Source organism: Ostrea edulis, chromosome 6, assembly GCF_947568905.1.
Source record: "Ostrea edulis chromosome 6, xbOstEdul1.1, whole genome shotgun sequence".
Taxonomy (NCBI): Eukaryota; Metazoa; Mollusca; class Bivalvia; order Ostreida; family Ostreidae; genus Ostrea; species Ostrea edulis.
In genome coordinates, this window is record NC_079169.1 from 19,286,876 (window position 1) to 19,309,792 (window position 22,917).

The 22,917-nt window shown below is 34.4% G+C and overlaps 1 protein-coding gene across 1 annotated transcript in view; it reads left to right on the plus strand.

Moving 5' to 3' along the window:
• LOC125646182 (uncharacterized) overlaps positions 1 to 22,917 on the plus strand; it is a 56,270-nt gene that overhangs the window by 28,074 nt on the left and 5,279 nt on the right. Inside the window, exons 6-30 of the mRNA XM_048872363.2 lie at positions 391 to 492; positions 1,054 to 1,131; positions 1,296 to 1,355; positions 4,834 to 4,941; positions 5,461 to 5,538; positions 5,670 to 5,695; positions 6,200 to 6,245; positions 6,772 to 6,873; positions 7,122 to 7,202; positions 7,616 to 7,675; positions 8,196 to 8,303; positions 10,189 to 10,266; positions 10,493 to 10,524; positions 10,868 to 10,913; positions 11,304 to 11,405; positions 11,648 to 11,728; positions 13,225 to 13,284; positions 13,908 to 14,015; positions 17,066 to 17,143; positions 17,474 to 17,499; positions 17,618 to 17,666; positions 18,126 to 18,227; positions 18,541 to 18,621; positions 19,525 to 19,584; positions 21,200 to 21,307. Coding sequence (XP_048728320.2) covers positions 391 to 492; positions 1,054 to 1,131; positions 1,296 to 1,355; positions 4,834 to 4,941; positions 5,461 to 5,538; positions 5,670 to 5,695; positions 6,200 to 6,245; positions 6,772 to 6,873; positions 7,122 to 7,202; positions 7,616 to 7,675; positions 8,196 to 8,303; positions 10,189 to 10,266; positions 10,493 to 10,524; positions 10,868 to 10,913; positions 11,304 to 11,405; positions 11,648 to 11,728; positions 13,225 to 13,284; positions 13,908 to 14,015; positions 17,066 to 17,143; positions 17,474 to 17,499; positions 17,618 to 17,666; positions 18,126 to 18,227; positions 18,541 to 18,621; positions 19,525 to 19,584; positions 21,200 to 21,307 — 1,860 coding nt within the window. The remainder of the gene's footprint in view (positions 1 to 390; positions 493 to 1,053; positions 1,132 to 1,295; positions 1,356 to 4,833; positions 4,942 to 5,460; positions 5,539 to 5,669; positions 5,696 to 6,199; positions 6,246 to 6,771; positions 6,874 to 7,121; positions 7,203 to 7,615; positions 7,676 to 8,195; positions 8,304 to 10,188; positions 10,267 to 10,492; positions 10,525 to 10,867; positions 10,914 to 11,303; positions 11,406 to 11,647; positions 11,729 to 13,224; positions 13,285 to 13,907; positions 14,016 to 17,065; positions 17,144 to 17,473; positions 17,500 to 17,617; positions 17,667 to 18,125; positions 18,228 to 18,540; positions 18,622 to 19,524; positions 19,585 to 21,199; positions 21,308 to 22,917) is intronic.

Below are 22,917 nucleotides of genomic sequence, written 5' to 3' on the forward strand. Positions count from 1 at the left end.
TGTATTGCTATGCAATACTCTCAGAAATCTTGTTATATTGAATACATGAACTTATTTATGTAGAATATATATTTGGAATTTTAGATACCAGTTTTAGGGATGGAAGTTATATGGGGGGAAATAAAACAAAAATAACAAAACCCCATAACAATGGGGAACTAATAAAGAACAAACGAAGAGAAAAAGAGTGTAAGGAAGTAGAATGATTCATGTTTCTACTAGGTGTATACAGCGTTGATAAGTGTGTAGACTTTTCGATTTCGAATCACGTGATTCCCAACTGTAGTTAGAATTCTATAGAGACTGTTGTCTGCTTCACTGTAGCATCGTTCCCATGTAAAATCAACACTGGTGGTGTTTGTACAAGTGTGTTTTTCTTTCTTTCTGAAGATGTGGAGAAGACGAGTCAGAAAGATATAGACGACTACACCAGGCGTCTGGTCCACGATTTGGATGAAGTAATCAAAAACCTCAATGTGGTACTGAGCGGAAGTGAGTGAAGAACGTCCCTGGCATGTATTGTTTTAACCTGATCCCACCTCTGGTGTGTCCAGGAGTCCGTGTTTGCCCAACTATCTATTTTGTATTGCTTATGGGATTTATGAGATTGTTCACTGTTCGTTACATTCACCTTTCTTTAGAATGGTTCCTATTTATTTTTTCTTGAACACAATGTACACAATTCGGCGAAGCTCATTTTACGTGATTTGATTTGAACATATTTTATTGTACAAGTGCATATTATACAGATCGCTTGGACACAAGTCCTTTCAATGTATGAGGTTCTTACCGTTCAACGTGAATTGTATAGATGTAAAATTAAAAAAAAAATGAAAAAACAATGAATAAAAATAAAACTATTTCTTTTCTTGGATTTCGTGAACTAGATGAATTAATGGTTAGGGATGTTTTACTCAAAACTATATTAATTAAGAATAATAATAGAACATCATTAAAACAAAAACGCAAATGTTCATCTTCTATCATAAGGTGAACACTGTCAATGAATCGCTCAGGAGCTCCTTATTTTTTCCCCTGTGTCATGTTTTGCAGAAGGAACTGATGAAGATGGGATGAAGGCGATGTATCACATTGGTGGAATGATGGAGCTTCTGAAGGTAGATTCAGCAGGTAGGCACTGTTTCTGTAATACACCTTAATTCACTTGACACGATCTTGAAATTAAAAGAAAATTGATATTTTCTTCTTTCGAATTTTCCCCAACATTAATTTCTTTGTGATAAGAAACAAAGGAAAGTATCAAAAGTGTATTGTTTTTACTTTTTCCTTTGAAGAGGAGAAATCCATCCAACCTATGGAACTTCCACCGGAAGCAGACGACCGATGTGGTGAAGGTATGAAGTTCATACACTAAAACAATCAAGCTTAAAATTTTATTTTGAATAAATAAACGTTTGTTTCTTTCTAGAAAGAGAGGGAGGGAGAGAGATTAATGTATATTTTAAATGTAATTAATTCGGCAGACAGGTATAATGTATGCTTGATTTTTTAAATTCACTTTATGAACTGACCTTTGAGAATATCTTCCCTAGTGGATAGAATGGAGAAGATTCAATGTCGTTACAGAGATAACACACTGCGGGAGAGCTTGGGTCCAAATCACATAATGTTGTGCAAAATGATTTAATGATTTTCATGAGGGTGACTTTTAATAAAGGTCGTGTCATATCTGAAAGTGTTTTAATCAAAAGTCGACCATGGGAGTTAAATTTCAAAGGTACATGTACACCTACACCGTCCCACTATTAGGCTCACCGGAGCCGAACGTTCGAGTGAGCTTTTTTAAAATCCAAATTTGACTGTTGTTGTTGTCCGTCATGGTTGTTGCAAGCTTTTCATATTTTCTGCACAACCCATGGGCCAATTTCAATCAATCTTGCCACGAAGTCTTCTTATGTAAAGGGGATTCAAAGTTTGTTAGGTCACCAGAGTAAACTCAGGTGACCTATTGCAATCGGTAGTCATCCGTCGTCGTGCGTTAACAATTGAACATTTTAAATTTATTCTTGATAACTACCAGTCTAATTCTTTTCAATTGATATGAAGCATTTTTGGGACATGGGGGACATAAATTGTAAATTTCAAATCTCCAGCACCCCTGGGGCCTTAGGGGCGGGGCAGAAACTGCCCACAATTGACCAATTTTCAAAAATCTTCTCAAGAACTGCACACATGTAAGAAAAACTAAATGCATGGTGATGTAGAGCAGGAACGCCTCTACCAAAATTGTAAATTTCATTATCCCCGGGGTAGGGATTCTGACCCCAGGGCGGGACCAAACTTGTTATATAATGTTTACATGTAAAACACTTGAATAACATCTTCTTTAGTGCTGTTGGTACTATATTGAAACTAAATAAATATTTAGAAAGAGCAGATAGTCCTTTACCCAAATTGAAAATTTGATGATCCCAAGGTTAGGGGTTTTGGTATCAGGTTGGGGCCAAAATGGTCAGTTATTAAATGTGTGAACAATATACATTTTTAACTTCTTGATAACTATCATTCCAATTTATTTCATATTTGGTATGAAACATCTTTGAAACAAGGGGGACATAAATCGTAAATTTCAAGATTCCTGCACCCATGGGGCCTTAGAGGCGGGGCAAAAACTGTCCACAATTGACCAATTTTCGAAAATATTCGTCTCAAGAACGGTACATGTGTAAGAAAACCTAAATGCATGGTGATGAAGAGCAGGAAGGCCTCTACTAAAATTGTAAATTTCATGATTCCCAGGGTAGGGGTCTGACCCCAGGGTGGGCCAAACTTGGTATATAGTGTTTATGTGTAAAACATTTAAATAACATCTTCTTTAGTGTTATTGATACTAAATTGAAACTAAATGGATAGAGCAGGTAGTCTTTTACCAAATTTGTTTTGATGATCCCCAGACTAAGGGTTCTGACACCAGGTTGGGGCCAAACTTAGTATATAGTATTTATGTGTAAGTTTACTGATACTGTATACAATCTAAATGCATACTTAGGAATAGCAGAAAAGGATGTACAAAAAAATGGTGAATTTCAATCAAAACCCAGGGTTATGACTTTAGGATGAGTCCAAATTAGTCATATCTTTTGATGTTTAAATTAATGTTAATACACCTATTATTTAAAGCCTTTCATCGGTGTATGCACTTTTGAAGGCAGTGAAGTTTTAAGAACACATCTTGTTTTATACTGTTGCTGAATATTAGAATTTAGCTTAGATATTCAGAACAGGAAATCTTTTCTACATTTCATAGCCCATGGAAGTAGTGATACTTTTTCACTAGTATTCAGGTGACCGATAAGGCCTGTGGGCCTCTTGTTTAGATAAAGACCATGTCCATGGGGAGATATAATGATTAGGAAATACGGAAAATAAACTAGAGTTTTTAAATATTCTAAAGAATTATTATACCAGAAAAGTTAAGGATCCCCCTTACATAATGATATGATGGAGATTCAGATCTATTCAAAGCCGGGATCAGAGTGCGGCTACTATTGTTGAGGATCAAAGTTTTACATAGAACTTTAATGGAAAATTCTTTATTTTTTTCTTTAGTAAAGAACAACAACGGTACAATTCCTCAGGACCACCATCTACATATAGTATCTATTCCCATTTGTTGGCACCTTAAACCCCCCGGGGTCAGGATTGTGTTACAATAAGGTTCAGCGTTTTATATAAGAAAATTCTTTTAAAATCCTTTAAAGCAACAATGATACAATTTTAAGCATTCCTTGTAGATAGTTTTATTTTTACACCATAAAACTTAGGACTAGGGTGGAGCCACAATACGGGCTCCATTTCTTTTATAGAAATATATAGGATTTTTTTTAATTCCTTCTCAAGAATTGGAGTATCATTGTCTTATTCATACATGTATGCAAGCACCCTTATTAATTTTAGATTCAAGATTGTTTGTCCTATGACGTCGGGAGCCAAAATAAAGGTTATCCCTTAGTAATTCTTTGAAAATCGTCTTGGAAATCAAAGGGGTATTGGAATTGATACCTAAGCATCCTAATGTAGAATGAATACAAATTTGTCTATGCTATGATCCGGGGTCAGGGTAGGGTTAAACTAGAGGTGAAGAGTTTTAGATTTGAATATAGGATTCTTCAGAAATATTCTTAGAAACCATATGCGTACAATTTGTCAAATGGACATGCATACAACCGTTTTCCTGTAGTATTTCCGCTAAATGACCACCTGTGAATGACTGACCCACAATAAAGGTCTGCATTTTTATACAGGCATATATTGGAAAATCCATTGATTTTTTTTTTCAGAACCAAAGTGGTACAGTTTGTCCAAGACTGTGAAAACTGTACGCTCCCATAATACTTAACGTACACACATGAGATGCATATGTAATATCATATTTCGTAACGATGAATAACACACCAAAGAAATTTTACATCAATGGAACGTGGAGGATGTGTAATTAGAAACTTTATCCAATCCAAAAATGCAGTAAATGTATAATTAAAAGGAGGACGACATAGTGCACCTCAAGAAGTAGTTTATAAACAGTAGAAATTTAAAGATTTTAAAAAGATTCTTCGCACCATCTAGTAGAATACTTCCAACAGCATTAAGATGATTACAGTTTATGAAAATAATAGACAAAGAGACATGTAGTATTTACCAGTCGAATAGCAAGACTTGTCTTATTTCTAGTGTTCAAGAAGAAAAGTTTGTACGAACAGGGTAATTCAGATGAGCACTATGGCCCCTGGGCCTGCTGTTTTTCATGTGACAGAGGCGTAATATCCCAAAAGGACACATCTGCTGACCGTGGGTTTAATCTCTTAATTCCAGATGCCGTTGCGAAACAGGAGGGTTGTGATGCTATGTTTGGACTGATTCTGTCGTGTGTTAGAGACGGAGTTGTGTCTGTCAGAAATAAGCTGACAAGCGATGATGACAGTACGTATTATATAGACACAAAGTCAATATTTTGTTTGTATAGCTTATCAAGAATATTTGGAAAGATTGTGCTTATTCAACAATTAGCTTGACCGGTTTTTGAATTGTTTATTTTGGGATGTATAACAGGATTTTTTTCTCTTTTAAATTGACGAGATTTCAAACACCGTCTTATCAATGAAAATATGTCAGCAATAAAAAAAAACCTACCCCCGTCATCTGTGAAAAGTCGTGGACTTTAAGACCAACACAAAGACGATTTCTGTGTTACATGTGTATTGTCATAGTTTTAGTTTTATTTATTTATTTATTTGCAATTTAAAAATTCATATGAAAAGTGTTGCAATATGACGCGGTTGGAGCATTCTTGTTGATGTTATACATGTGTAAATATCAACTCATCATTGAATGTTGCTCCGTTAAGCGTAGAATAATTTTTAAAAAAGGGAATTAATGTTTAAAAATGAATTATTGAATTCATGTTGTTAATATATATCGTTTCCTGTTTTGATTGGACAGCTGTGAGTAAAATATCATACGCTAAAGCCGTCATTAACAAAATCGGCGCAGGAGCAGAGGGGATTTTCAAATTAGCAGGTGCGTGTTCATAACGGCCATCTACAATTTAACATATACTAAGTGATATCAGAGAGTACGATTTGAACATTGTGTAATTTTGATATGATGAAATTTAATGATTTATTTGTTTATTTATTATCATTTTGCAGAGGCTTGCTATGGAGACAAGAAAAAGGTATGCGAGTCTATGTTTACCATTTCTTTTTCCTTCACAGACCAAAGGTAAAATTCTAGTATTAACAAAGCATGATTTAAACGATTACATTTAATCTATGAGAATGATTAAGCTATAGTTAGAGGGCATCACATCAAACAAAAAAGTAGAATATTTTAAGACCTTTTATAATGGACAAAATTCGTATCTATGAAATTTCTTACCTCACATGATTTTATTTTTGCAATGTAGAATTCTTTATCAATACTTTTGTTGAATTCCATTACTCTTCTATAATGTTTTTTGGGGAGGGATCGTGTTTCAGTGATGCTTAATTTATATAATGGCAAATTTAAAAACTTTCTAACTTTGAATTTGAATATTTCTGAACAATACAGGTTTCAATAAATAAAAGTATTCTCTACATTGGAGAAGTTCCAAACAGAATAAGCCATTCCTCACATGAAATTAAGCCATTCCTCACATGAAATTAAGCCATTCCTCACATGAAATTTTTTATTGCAGAATCCCTATCAACATTGGATTGATACGTGGACGGTTTCAGCTGACCGTAAGTAAATATATGTATGTATGTATGTATGTATGTATGTATGTGTATGTATATATATATATATATATATATATATATATATATATATATATATATATATTATATATATATATATATATATGTATTTGTGTGTGTATATGTATGTATGTATGTATGTATATATATATATGTATATATATGTTTATTTTCCCCCCAGTGATATCGTGTGTGTATTTTATGTATATATTTTATATTATGTTATCTATTTTTCTATTCTCTCATATATCTGTCTGTGAATATGTTTTATACAGGACCACAATGTAAACTAGTCATTTGTACTAATTGTGCTATCCTGTCTAAATAAAAGAATTTATTATTATTATTATTATCTCCGATTGTTTCGTGTCCAAAGTCAACTGAGACCTTGGCGTATCAGCATATCAAGTAATGATAAAAGTAGCATCCAAATTTAAATATAAATATCTTCTTAGAAATATGTAATACTTGCCTTATGTTGTGATATGAGAATTTAATTTTCGGTTTGTAGAGGCAAAGGAACTCTCCGCTGCTGAAGTTGCGGATTACACCACGCTTTTGCTGCGTGACCTTGGAGATGTGGTCAAGAACTTTGACGTCCTCCTCAGTGGCAGTAAGGAAACAGTCAAATCATATTGAATTTAGTCCTATATAAAAGTATAAATGTATCTTCACTGCATTCAACTTGTATAAACTCATCCTCTGTTACATGTTCAGTTTGTGATCATACTAGTATATGATCCTATACATTGTATATCCTATACACTTTGGAAGTGTCCTTAGCACTCGTCTTAAAGGATTTGATTTGATTTCTGGGATTGTGTTCGTTCAGCTAGTTTTTGTCTGTTTTTGATACTTTAGAGGGCGGTAAGAAAGAAGGGATCCTGGCCATGCATCACCTCGGAGGCATGTTGGGACTTCTCAAGTTGGATGCCGAGTCTGGTGGGACAAGATTTAACGATTTCATCATCAATAATTCATCTTTGATATTTACATCTCCGGTGTTGTTACCTTTGATGTCTTTACCAATTGGAATAATAGCAATTTTCTCATGAATGTGATCAGTGTGCGTATGAATCTTGATAAATATAGTACGACTATTGTAACGACTAGGAACATTTCAACAGAAATTATAGTAAAATTTAAATATGGAGAAATAAATTTTATTTTTGAAATTACATGAGGGTATGAACTGTGCACGCTTTACGTTAGTATACATTTAATGACGTAACCTGGCTTAAAGCTGACAGTTCATGCCCTCGTTTATTTTCAAAAACGAAATTTATTTCTTAAATATACCATAGCTACATGTATATGTTGAGAGAGAGATTCATTTACACTTTATCCTTTTTCAGGAGGAGGTTCTATAAAACCCATGGTGCTCCCTGCGGACTCTGACAAAGGTTGCACACCCGGTAAGCATGTTGCATTTATTTATTTTTTTTAGTATGGTTCACTAATTTGGAAACATGGCTACAATATACACGTATCAACACTTCACCGCAAGTTATGTGCCCTGTCCGCCATAAAACTACGTATCCATACGTTGTCACTTGTAATTTTCTGATTTTTGTGTTTTTATTTATTTTTCTTTCATTCGTAAATTTCAGTAAAATACAATAATGGCCTAGGGTGGGCAACCTACAATCTTGTATGAAACAATAATCGTTAGCAATTGTTCAATGTTGTAATATCTTAAAATTAGTATGGTAAAGAAATTTGCATTGACTGTAGCTTGACCCCGAAAAGGGGGGAGGGGGATAATTCAAAATTTAACATTTGATATGTGTATTATAACGGCCCTGAACAAGAGGTGGTATGAATAAAAGAAAAATATAGAAAATATAAACAGAACATATTAAAATGTTGGTCGTTCATTATCGAATGACACATCTTGAAATTGTTAGATGAATGTTTGTTTGATTTTTCTCTCAGCTGACATCGAAAAACAAGACGGATGTGATGCTAAATTTGGAATGGTTCTGAAATGTATCCGAGGGGGTGTCGTGGCTGTAATGGATTTTCTTAAGGGCAACGAAGATAGTAAGGAATATTATAAGTTTATCCTACCTGAAAATATGATGTGAAAGAGAACCTGTGAGCTTTAGGAGTATTAGATTATTCACTGTACTGTTGAATATTTCGCAAATTATGTAGATTAAACAGGAACTAATTTCCTTCTATTACCCATATTTCTTTTATTTTATATGATATTGTCTTTGATTTTTTTTTTAAGTCGCATGATCTAAAAACCAAGACATTTTTCTTGCCTACCGCTTTTGTAACTTATGGAGAACACACTTGTAGACACACGTGTGACAACCATGGTGCACGTGAAATTTATCACAGGAAAGAGAAATCGTGCCTTTATTGATATGCATAGAAATGTATGATATTTTTTCTTAATTTTTTTTCAAGATAAGTGTTCACACTGAATATTTCAGCAATATTATCATTTTGTTATGAATTCTCAAACTTGTCACAGCTATTAAGCGAGTGACATAATACTGAGATTTTGTGACGCCATGCTTACAAACCATATCTAGATTACATGTGGTACTTAATCAGGTCCAGTCCAAAGACTATTTCTACCTAAGTAGACATTAATAGCTACGTAGGTATTTAAACCTACTTAAAAGTAGCTACTTCTACCTACTTTTACCTATTTTTGAAAATATAAATGAATAATAATTAAGGTGCATATTTTAAACAGGTCAGTCGTTTTATGTATTATGTTGTGCATGTGCACGACAAAATTCGGAGTGTAAGTTTGAATACTTTACAAAGGTAGATAATGCAGAGGAAATGCATGAAAATTCGCTCCAAAATCCTTTAATGTAAAAATGCATGAAGGTAAACTTTAAAATTAATACAGATTTGTAACACTCTTGCCTTTTTATCACGTAGCTATGATCTTAAGCTCCTAGAAAATGGAACTGGGTGCTGTTATTGATGCAAATTTGAAAGGTTAGAAAGTAATCATTTTTGGTCCAATATTTTTGTGGTATTCATCGTCAGTGTAAGTGAATCAAGAAATTTGGTACACACCATATTGCGCCGTTCCTGCGTTTGGCCACGAAATGCAAGTAAAGGAAAAAGTAGGTAAAAATAGCTACCTGGGGTAGGTTTAAATACCTACGTAGCTATAAGTAGCTACGTGGGTAGAAATAGTCTTTGGACTGGACCTGTTAATGGCCAATAATAATTCTGAAAATTAAGGTTGATGTCCATAAGACTTCTTAAATTTATCCTAAAATGTGATGAAATGGAAAGTATAGGAGGACTTGTTGGGTCTCCGAGTCTCTTGCGACCATTGTTGCATTGCACTTAGATCGAGTGTGAAAGCACATCAAGTATTGATGAACTTGGTCGGAATATCGTTTATAATCAGGCTTGTATTTCTCGAAAAAAAATCTCAAACTTAAGTTTAAGATTTCTTTTATTTGAGCAGTCAAAATTTGAGTAAAACCTCAGACTTAAGTCCAAGTTTTGACTGAAGTTTCTTTCGATAAATCCCGGTCAGTATATCTAATGACACATCCGAAGAGTGTTTCGTTGATATACTGTTATGAAACCGGTTTGACGTCACAGGTTAGGCGTTTTATGTTTTTCAATACAAAAGTGTTACACAAGTCGCCTTATAGGGTTTGTTTTATTTTGACGTTTCAATTTTACAAGACTTCTTAAAAGCGTTAAAACCATAAACATACTAGTTAGTTTGGGGGGTTGTTTTTTGTTGTTGTTGTTGTTTTTTTCGATAAAATTTATAAATTTTACAATTAAAATTGGTTTCCCCTGATCTTTAATCCCGTACATATTAAGCAAGAATGTCATAAGCAATCTCCAATTTATTTGTTTATGTTCTCATTAGCTGGACTTAATTTTGTTGCACAGTGTATACCTTTATCAATGACTATTTTCTTTGTAGCTGTGACGAAAATCAAGTTTGCTAAAGCAGTAATTAACGAGATTGGCGCAGGGGCAGAGGGGGTTTTCAAATTAGCAGGTGGGTGTTGTCAAATCCTAGACAAACCAATTTGCCAATCTTCATTACGCAATTTCTAGAAATCATTTCATTCATTTGAATAATTTGAGTTTAGATTAAATTAGATTCCCATGGAAACGAAATTGCAATCTGCTAACAGATCGATAAAAGTGAGAGAGAAAGAAACCCTCCAAAAAACTAATCACGCAATGTTAAAACTTAATCTGAATTTTATCGATCTTTTTAGAGGCATGTTATGGGGATAAATCTGAAAACGAGGTAAGTATAATGATATTATAAATATTTTTGAAAATCTAGTGATATGCGTTTCCATACCTTGTCATCTTTATGCATGATCTATTTTTTCCTTTCGAGATTTCGGGATCGTTTGAAACTTTTGTATATAGTTTTAAAATTATGTATGTAGCAGTTAAGGCTGCCTTTAATATTTAATGAAATTTGAAGGGGATTTCCATGTTCTGAGAGTTTACTCATCATATTTCCACATTCTGAGATTCCGTGATCATATTTCCACATTCCGAGATTCCGTGATCATATTTCCACATTCTAAGATTCTGTGATTATATTTCCACATTCTGAGACTTTACTGATTAAATTTCAGAACCCGTACCAACACTGGGTGGATACGTGGAAAGCTTCAGAAAACGGTGATATTTAAATTCCTTAGAGATATGGTCTAACACAAAGTTATCGCATAAATATATAAGTACATATTACACAGCATAAACTATTTGAATAAGAATACCATTACTTAAACAGACTGTAACTTGTATTTAACATCTTCATTCCTGAATTATACAGGTACATGTATATTATGTAATGTATGTAGAAAAAATGTACTACATTGTATCTGTATATATAATGTGTGTACTACGTATTACGTATATACATATATGTGTGTACTACGTTGTACGTGTATATATAATGTGTTTACTACGTCGTACGTGTATAAATAATGTGCGTATTACGTTGTACGTGTATATATAAAGTGTGGACTACGTTGTGCGTGTATTTTGATACATGATTGTGTACTACAGATGTGAAGCAGGCAAGTGACGAGGAAATAAAACAGTACACAGGACTCTTACTGCGTGACCTCCAGGATGTCATAGACAACCTCAAAGTGCTGCTAAGCGGAAGTGAGTACATTTCTTCTTTCCACGACACGTGGTTTTAATATTTAAGGTCTCATCCGAAATACTCGTGACTCTCCCGTTTATATGCCGAACGTTTAGCGAAAGGGCAGTCACCACATACTGTGTATATTTTTACGTGCCAAGTTGACGTGACCAAGGGACAAGCAGGATCCGAACCCACACACTTCCGGTCGCGCGCTAAATTAATCTTGATGATACTATCGTTGTTCTCTTTATTTCATTAGAGGGGACCAAGGAAGAGGGTATCCGTGCCATGCAGCACATTGGAGGAATGATGGAACTTCTGAAAATAGACGCTGCAGAAGGTAAGCCTTTATATCTTGTACTGTAGATTCCTTTATTTTCGTGAGGTTGAATTTTCGTGTGGGGTCGTAATTTCATGTTTGAAAAGAGCTGCTTTTCTCTGTTGCTTAAAATTCACCTTCTTGGAATTTATCATTTTATATAATAGTACTCAAACACTGTACAATTATGAATGGGGGGGGGGGGGGTGTCTGTATATATCTTTCATACTTCAAAATCTCGAGTATGGTAACTTAATTATCTTGGAAGAATTTACAAAAAGATGAACTGGTTTGCGCAATACAATATTCATCCGGCTTCATTCGTGGAATAGTGCCTTCACATTGGGTTGTAAATGAACCTGGATCAAGCTAACGTGCACTGAGGAAGCGATGGGAGTTAAGTGGGGTCTGTTATAATGGAGTCTGAATTTTGATTTCATATATTGCGATGCAATGAGGGTCTTCAAACTTCAATTATATTGAAATATTTACAATTCTGAAGTCGTTTGATTTTGCTAAGTTTTCAATGAGTTAATTTAACCCACTTCAAACTGCGACAGGTTGATTTAACTCACTTCAAACCGGAGCGTGTTAAATTAAGACACAAGGCGGATTAAATACTAGAATTCTATTAATGAGTCCAGGTTAAGTTAATCAAGGTTAACAAACCAATGTGATCTGACCCTAAGCTACTGTAAGATCTGTAAATATATTCATGGAGAGTAGTATATATCGCCATGGTATTTGGCAATTGTCTTAATTAAGAAGCTCATTACATGGAAACAATTCAGTTTTGATATGCTTTATGAAAGGAGGTACTTTTTAAACCGCTTTCAGTTACGCTGCACTCGTAGCCTACTTCACGTGTAAACCAGGTTAACTTTCCAAAAAGGACACATCTCATATATATATATATATATATATATATATATATATATATATATACGGAACATATATATTAAAAACATATGAAAAGAAAACAAGAAAACACAGAAATCTTATATATATATATATATATATATATAAGACCCTCCTCCCCCTGTTTTGAGAGCGGTGATTTGTTGTACATATGGAATTTTTCGTGTACATTTCAAACTTTATGAATGTACCACTGCTATATTTTATGGACGTCCTGAAATCCCACGAAGGTCCAGGATAGAATAGGTCCTCAGTAGCCCCTTGCTTGTCGTAGGAGGCGACTAAATGGGACGGTCCTTCGGATAAAGCCTTTAAAAACAAGGTCCCGTGTCACAGCAGGTGTGGCATGATAAAGATCCCTCCTTACCAAAAGGCCGTAAGTGCCCAGCACAGGCCTAAATTTTGCAGCCCTACACCGGAAATGGTGATGTCTCCATATGAATGAAATATTCTCAAGTGGGACGTTAAACAATATATATTCAATCAATTAAGTCCTGAATGAAATAGCATGATTTCAGCATTTTTCTGCATTTTTAAGTATTGATCAGGTGACATCATGTACAAACTAACAAATATTCCATAATGGTTACATTTGTTAGGAGAGGACGCCATTCCTCCAATGATCCTCCCTGCTGATTCAGACAAGGGCTGCACTGCTGGTAAGTGAGCATCGTCAATGTCTTTTAGTTAATATTAAATGTTTATTGCCTTTTAAAGTTAATATTAATCGTTTATTGCCTTTTAAATAAATATTAAATGTTTATCGCCTTTTAAGTTAATTTTAATCGTTTATTGTCTTTTAGTTTATTATCAATTGTGTATTGCCTTTTAAGTTAATATTAATTGTGTATTGCCTTTTAAGTTAATATTAATTGTTTATTGCCGGTAGGTTAATATTAAAGCTTTACAGGATTATCTTTTATTAATGAATTTGTCGCGGGATTTCTGTTTTAATTACACAAGCTAGTTAGCATATAGGCCAGTAAGTCTTTTATCATGGCTAAAACATGTTTCAAAACTTCAGTTGGTGTGTTAATGGATCATTGCATACTTTACCTAGAATATGCCATCACTTTTCAAGTTAAAATGTTTGTTCAATTCGCGCGTATAAATTCTCTAGTTCTGAATGAATTTCGTAAACAAGGTCGAGTGTTTAAATGACGACGGGACTTCAAAATTGTTACTTTCACACAATTTTTTGTGTTCCAAACTTTCTGCGAAAAGGCGTGGGGCTGGGGTTGGGTTTGACTTCTCGATAATTTCCCTATTTTATAACTGACAGCTGATGTTGAGAAACAAGACAGCTGTGATGCCAAGTTTGGAGTGATTATGGGCTGTGTGAAGGGCGGCTTGGAGGCGGTAGTGAAAGCCTTGAAGAGCGATATGGACGGTGAGAGTACATTTGCTTTTGTATATCAATGGTACTTTTGTGTCTAGACTGAAAACCCATCAACGTAATCAGTACTGTATGATAGTAATAAAACACGGAATGTGTTGGATTGCTCGATGATTGAAAACTGGAAATGTGTGATACTGGGTGAAAACAGAAATTTGGTGTCAATTTCTGAATCTAATCATTATGGAACATGTAATAGTATGTTTTGAGATCGTGCAGATATACATGTATAGTGAAATATATCAAGCATTTATCTTCTGTCTGTACAAAAATGGTAATTTATTGAGATTGTTTTAGTGGTGTATTTTAAGGTAACTTCGTACTCGCAGTTTTATCTGATACAAGTTTAAAAGACTTAGTGTATTTATTTCCATTCATTGGAGTTAAAACAACTAAATTATCAAATACAATACATACGTCATCATACGTTTTAAGATGTGAGACGTGCATAAACAGAATCATATATCACCGTCAGAAAATTGCAATTTTCCTTAAACAGCGTTATTTAAAAATTCCACACAAACTGGTTATGACGATATAAAAGCATTCATAACAATTTCATGAAACTGTATCTTCACAAAAATATACAAAATGTCTGTAAAAGGAAATATATCGCATAATAGGCTTGTTGAAGAAATCAATAAAAACAAAGTTATTGCCATTGGATTCAACATTTTGAAACGTGTCATTGATTATTCATCTGTAACTTAGACTTTTGAAAAAGTTAAGTTTTAACAAGATTTTTATAATACCTATAGGAGTTGCGCGGTGATTTCAAAATCGTCAGTCCCGTACATCCTTAAACAAAATTTATGTTCCTATCATGCATAAATCTAAATACATCATTAATTTTGCAAAATCTGATGACATCATAGGAGGGTGGAATTACTTTAACACTTGAATTTCAATTTCGTTTCAAATAAAACAAAATCATCAGTAGGAGACGATGAACTTTGGCAAGGAATATATATATATATATATATATATATATATATAGTCCCTGAAGCGTTCTACTTTCTCACTTAACGGTGAACGCACGGTGAGCGAACGGTGAACGCACGCAGAGCACGGATTTTCCCCTTAGACTGTACTTACTTTATAATCAGGTAGAAAAAAATATATATGAATACATCTGTTTGTTCATTTTTGTACAAATACTGGATGCATACTTCTCATGAAAACAATCGTAAATTTCACATCAATGCACGTAACAATGATGGACAAACAAAAGAAAATTTCATATGTTCATTGTTTAAAGTATTGCATATACTGTACAGATACATGTATACATGAAAACTAGAAACATATTTTTTTTTATATAATATTTAGAATTCTTGACGTTTTCATAAATCATGAATATCGGTGCTATATCTCGGTATGCTCCATGTAGTTATATATTTTGACTTAAGATGCATAGTATTTGATTTCTTAATACAAGATGCATGTGAATTAAAGATAGTCTAGTAATTAGCGCCAATAATTTACAGATGCACATGCATGACTTCAAAATTTACGAGCGCGGTCGTAACTGCCTCATTTTCGTACACGTACCAGCGCTCGTTGCTCGTTCTTCGCTATATGTATATGTATAAGGATTAAATTCATAACTGAAGGCTCTTGCATTTTTCTCTCATTCAGAACTTTTCCCACTTTTTACCCAAATAATACATGTGTTTTGTTTTGATAATAACAAAGATTTATTCTATTCTTTGATATTGAAGGGTAATCTGCAGTTTTCCTTGAATTTTCGCAGTTGATAATCCTGATATTTGTACTTTATAAATTAAATTTCTGATATAATAAGAAGTTATACTTTCACTCTTATGCACAAGTTCCTTTTTCATCTTTGCCTTGCTATGAAAATCGATCCTTTGACTTTGGTGTTCTGAATGACAGTGAACGGTGAACGCACGGTGAGCGCAAAACTTTAAACGGAGAGCGCACGGTGAACGCACGGAGAGCGAACGGTGAACGCACGGAGAGCGAACGAGTAGAACGTTTCAGGGACTATATATATATATATATATATATATATATTGCTTGAGTTTAACAATTGTAGAAAATCAATTCTCGTGATACACTGTTTGTATTTCACTTCCCGTCGGCGTCACCGGTTTCGTTGATACACGTGGTGGTTACTTACTATACTAGTATACACATAGGTATAGCTACTCTATCAAGGTCATTCATTTGAGTATTCTTAATACACTAAGTCGCTTACTGTCATTTTATGTTTTGATATAGATGGTAAATATTGATGTACAAAACAACGAATGAGGAATGTTTATCAACAAACATGCTTATCACAGTCCAAATATTTAAACTTGTGCTTGCACTGACCGAACGAAATTTTGGAGCCGTATTCCTTGAACTTTCTAAGTGTACTGAATCCCCCCTATAATGTCATGCGTATTTTGCGACATAAAACTCCAGTAGAATATGAGAGTAAAGGAATGGAGTCCTGTTGTACTTTGGCCGCATTATGTTAGGAATTCATTCAGCATACACTTTTCTAAAATACAAGCCTGCAAAAGTACCCCAATGTAAAATACGCTTCTGAAAGAAATTCGCCTGTTAAATAGATAATTCAAACATTTTTAGCGAATACATTATCTCAATCTATGAAAAGAACATCTGCTAAGCCACTTCCTGTTCTGTGGGCTGAAATAAATAATGTAAGCACCAGGCCATCGTAGTAAACCCCTGTTTATTGTTTCACTCCATTCCACAAACATGTAATCCAGGTATAATGCCTTAGATATCCCGTATGGCTGTACATGATGAAATCCAGGTATAATTCCCAAGATATCCCGTATGGATGTACATATGAAATCCAGGTATAATGCCTTAGATATTCCGTATGGATGTACATAATGAAATCCAGGTATAATTCCCTAGATATCCTATATGGATGTACATATGAAATCCAGACGTAGTGCCCTAGATATTCCATGACATTGATATGGATGTACTGGATGTACTTACCTAGATCTTTCAATATTCTCATCGATTTAAAGGTATGTTCATTTCTAATTTTCATACAGTTTTAAAGAAGATCAGCTTCGCTAAAGCCGTCATAAACAAGATTGGCGCAGGCGCAAAGGACATATTCTATCTTGCAGGTACGTTATTGAAAAAGAATCACAATTTTTCAAGCAATGTGTGAGAGAAAGAGAATAGTAAAGCTAGTCTATATCTTAATAGAAAAAGGGTATACAAGATGTAGACTAGCTTTAACCGTGCGTCATGTGTACTTTATTTGCATGTCTGATTGAAAGAATATATATGAGAGAGAGAGAGAGAGAGAGAGAGAGAGAGAGAGAGAGAGAGAGAGAGAGAGAAAAGAGTAAATTTAAGCATTTACATGTACAACATTTTCTAATGATTATGTTGATAAAATTAGCTCTATGCATATACATGTTATTGACCTATATTTGAAATTACTATTTCAGGACAATGCTATGGTGGGGATTCAAAGGTAGATGTAGTTTTACAGTTATTTGTGATTTCATAATTACCGATCAATTATACTTTTTACTTAAGAAATAATTCATTTTATAGTGATATTTAATATTCTTTATTATTTTCTGTTTTAGACTGATGAATATCAACACTGGGTGGACACTTGGAGGGCTTCAAAAAGCGGTACGAGTATATTCTATATTTATCTATCTATCTATATGTCTCTTTAGATATCTTCATCTATTTATCTATCTATCTATCTATCTTTCTATCTGTATGTCTCTTTAGCTATCTTCATCTATCTATCTAGCTAGCTATTTGCATACATCAATCTGTTTTTCCATCTGTCTATAATGTTTGTGGATTACTTATTAGTTAACCATAAAGTGTAAAATACAAATCTATCAAAACACCAGTGTCAATGTTCAGAGATTACAATCTTCCCTTGCATAGTCAATGAAACCCCGATGACGACACTCTATCATGAAAAATTACATATATGTATATCTTGAAATTTTGATTTGAAATACATGTATCTATCAAACGGCCATTTTACTTACATTTCGTGCACGAAATTGTACAAATATTAAAACTTGGATTACCATATAAATTAAATGTAAAGTCATTGTTTCTAATTTCAAGAGGTTGAAAAGGCATCCCCAGAAGAAATTCAGAAGTATACTGACCTCCTGGTGGGGGATATAACGGAAGTCGTGGATAACATCGATGTATTGCTTAGCGGAAGTGAGTATCATTGGTCTCCAAAGCAACTGGTTTTTCTTTAATTGCTGATAAAAATTATATTTGGCTGAAAGTGATAAGATTATGCAACAACCTATCCATCCATGCTAAACTTTATCAAGGAAAACGAGATCTCAATAGGAGCATGTTATGTTTCGAAAATAGAAGAAAAAATCGGACACGGGAATTCAAAGAACTTAAATCTTGGTGAAAGGTTACCCCCGCATTATAGAATTTAGACTTCATAAAAATTACCTCCAACCCAGTGTTGACAGAAAACATTAGTAACACTATGTTGTTTTTTTTCTATGATCAGAAGGCACAGATGAAAATGGCGAAGAAGCTATGAAGCATTTCGGTGGAATGATGGAACTTGTAAAGCTTCATGCTGCATCGGGTAAACAAATTTAATCATACCACTTCCCGTTACAAGTTTAAATAAATAATTCTACTGCCAAGTCTCCATTGTTGTAATATTGCAAACTAATCGCAAATCAACAGGAATTGCGACAAAAGATATATATGTAAATATTATGTACACCCCTTTTCATTTCAAAATCAGTAAGTTTCAAAAGGTTTCAACAGGCTTGCTTAAAGTAAACATTTAGAAACATTTATGGTCGTTTTAATGATATAGTTTGCCGATACTACCTGTCATTAGGTCAAATGATATCTGACGTGTTTCATACCAATTGTTACGCCGTTCTTTACACGCTAATTTTTTTTTTTTACTACGGATTACTCAATTTACCTGATCAAGATATAGGACCCATGGCAGATGTGACCTGTCAATAGGGGATGCTTACTCCTCCTTAGCACCCAATCCCACCTCTGGCATGTTCAGGGGTTTGTGTGTTAATTTTTTATTCCATACAGGACGTATGAGGTAGATCACTGTTCGTTATCTTCACCTTTTAATTCTGATACTTCACTGATTTCCCAGTTTATTTTCGGAAGGTCGGTGGTCTCTTCCCAGGTACATCTGGGTTCTCTCTTCCACCAATAAAAACTGGGCGCCACCAGATAACTGAAAAATTGTTGAGTGTGACTGACAACAGCAAACACAAACAAACAAACTAACAAACTAATACTTCACTGAAAAGATGATCTGAAAATTTAATTACTTTTCATACAGGTGTTATCTAATAGATATATACATAATTTGTGAATAAAAGAAATACAATGTAATCTACATTTGGCCAATGATAATGGTGTCTATTTGTCTGCCATAATAATTGGAAATGAAGTATTTTGGCAAACTCTTCACTGTTACAGTTGCACCATGCCTTTGTATTTCCAGGAGAAGATGCTATACAGCCCATGAAACTACCCCCCGGGTCTGACAAGGGATGTACCGCTGGTGAGACTGTAATGAAATCTAAGACCATAATATTTTTCTGCTAAAAGATTCATTATATACAACTATGATATTAATATGGGTCGGAATTAACCCAGCAGCAGAATATACTTACAAAGGTAATTTAGCAATGAATAAGATTTATTTACAATAACAAGTGAAAGAAAATTATAACAATAAAAAAAATACTACCTTTCGATAGAGATACAAAATAAGGTCCAATGCCGAGCGGAATTTACACACAGTCACGAGTTAAATTCCTAAATAATCCTAGTTCCCAGTTATTGCGTATAATCACCAATTTTTGAGGTGCTTTTCTACCAGAGCTTAACATCATCTAATTTCACAGTGTATTTATAATGAGGGTGAATTTTCTTCAAAGACACAGTTATGCAACCATTACGTCATCTTTCTACTGCATGATAAACGTCGAACTCCAGAAAAATCTACATGTAGGTCACAGGTGCTAATCAAATACAAGTATTACACAACAATATTTTTTATCATTTTCCTTTCTGGCCATAGTGACCTATAGGGATTTTTTTATCACATGAACACGCCATTTTATCCAAATGTCATTCTGGCATAAAACACTATGTCTCAGCGAAGAAACCACAAACAAAATCTCAAAAACATAAACGATTGTAGTGGGCTCTTGTGCAAAGGAAGTGGACTAAAAAGAATTGAGAAAAATTGCTATTTTCTAATAAAAGTATCTTTAGAACCTATAATTATCGGAAAGTTAGTCGTGTGTGGAGACGAACAAATGAAACGTTCCATCCCAAATGTCTCCAATTTACACTGAAACATTCTACGCCATTTTGGGGGGTTATTTAGCATGAATAATGTTAGTATATTAAATTCATTCGATGGAACCTTAAATTCAGACCGATATTAGGCGATACTCGGAGATGTTAATGACGTTGTAAATGCTTGATATTTCCCAGAAAGAGGTTCATATTTCAACAGGACTTACATATGTAGCACCACGTCATAAATCCAAAAGTACAAGAGATATTTGATACACAACAATGTCCCTACACTTTTTTGGTTTGAAAATAGTCCTGATTTAAATCCCATTGAAAATAGTTAGGTTCGAATAAAGAAACACCTTGGCCAAAACATGCCCTCAAATAAAACAGGTATGTGTAAAGCACTGCTGTGAGAATGATATGCAACTCCAAAAAACAAAACTTCTGTCGAAACCAAATTCAGAGCATGCGTAGACACATTCAGTATGTTATTACTGCCAAAGGTGGGGCAACAAAATACTGGAATGTTTGGTGAGTTGTATAATGTGCAAACAAGAATAGAATTGTTAAATGCCTCAAAACATTTGGTTGTTTCTTCGTATAGCAGCAATTAGTGGGTTTTTTTTGTTTTTTTTGGGAAACGTGCAATTAATTTGTTCACAAAACCATGTTAGATTTTGAAGAAGTCCATAGATCTGTAGTATTAATGCGATTGGTGACTGTTATCTTCATGTTTTCATGATAAGCCATGTTGTGCTAAAAATCAAGATCATTCCCGACTATTTGAACGATATTTTAAGTTATATAAAAAAAACTTATTAGTAAAATTGTAAATGGATGACTAATACAATATAAATTCTTTTCAGCGGATGTTGAAGAGCAAGACAGCTGCGATGCTAAATTTGGTGTAATTCTTTCATGTACCAAAAAGGGACTGACGGCTGTGATCAATGACTTAAAGAGTAAAAAAGACGGTAAGATAGTCACATTCGCACATTGCGAACAGTCATACCGAGGAGCCACACTCAACCATATGTAAAACTTATATGGTACCAATTTTGAACAGATGCGCATTTCGACAAATAATGTATCTTCAGTGAAGCTCAAACCAAAATATTACTAATAAGGTCAAACCTAGGGAACATACTTACACATCACAAACATAGTCATACATGTACCTAGGACCACACTCACACATTACTAACATAGTCATACCTAGAGATTAAACTCACACATCACTAACATAGTCATACCTAGGACCACACTTACACATCACTAACATAGTCACACCTAGGACCACACTCACACATCACTAACATAGTCATACCTAGGGGCACACTCACACATCACTAACATACTCATACCTAGAGGTCACACTCACACATCACTAACATAGTCATACCTAGGACCACACTCACACATCACTAACATAGTCATATCTAGGACCACACTTACACATCACTAACATAGTCATACCTAGGACCACACTCACACATCACTAACATAGTCATATCTAGGACCACACTCACACATCACTAACATAGTCATACCTAGAGGTCACACTTACACATCACTAACATAGTCATACCTAGAGGTCACACTTACACATCACTAACATAGTCATACCTAGGACCACACTTACACATCACTAACATAGTCATACCTAGGACCACACTTACACATCACTAACATAGTCATATCTAGGACCACACTTACACATCACTAACATAGTCATACCTAGGACCACACTCACACATCACTAACATAGTCATACCTAGGACCACACTCACACATCACTAACATAGTCATATCTAGGACCACACTTACACATCACTAACATATTCATACCTAGGACCACACTCACACATCACTAACATAGTCATACCTAGGACCACACTCACCCATCACTAACATAGTCATACCTAGAGGTCACACTTACACATCACTAACATAGTCATACCTAGAGGTCACACTCACACATCACTAACATAGTCATACCTAGAGGTCACACTTACACATCACTAACATAGTCATATCTAGGACCACACTTACACATTACTAACATAGTCATATCTAGGACCACACTCACACATCACTAACATAGTCATACCTAGGACCACACTTACACATATCTAACATAGTCACACCTAGGACCACACTTACACATTACTAACATAGTCATATCTAGGACCACACTTACACATCACTAACATAGTCATACCTAGGACCACACTCACACATCACTAACATAGGCATACCTAGGACCACACTTACAAATTACTAACATAGTCATATCTAGGACCACACTTACACATCACTAACATAGTCATACCTAGGACCACACTCACACATCACTAACATAGTCATACCTAGAGGTCACACTCACACATTACTAACATAGTCACACCTAGGACCACACTCACACATTACTAACATAGTCATACCTAGAGATTAAACTCACACATCACTAACATAGTCATATCTAGGACCACACTCACACATCACTATCATAATCATACCTAGGACCACACTTACACATATCTAACATAGTCATACCTAGGACCACACTTACACATCACTAACA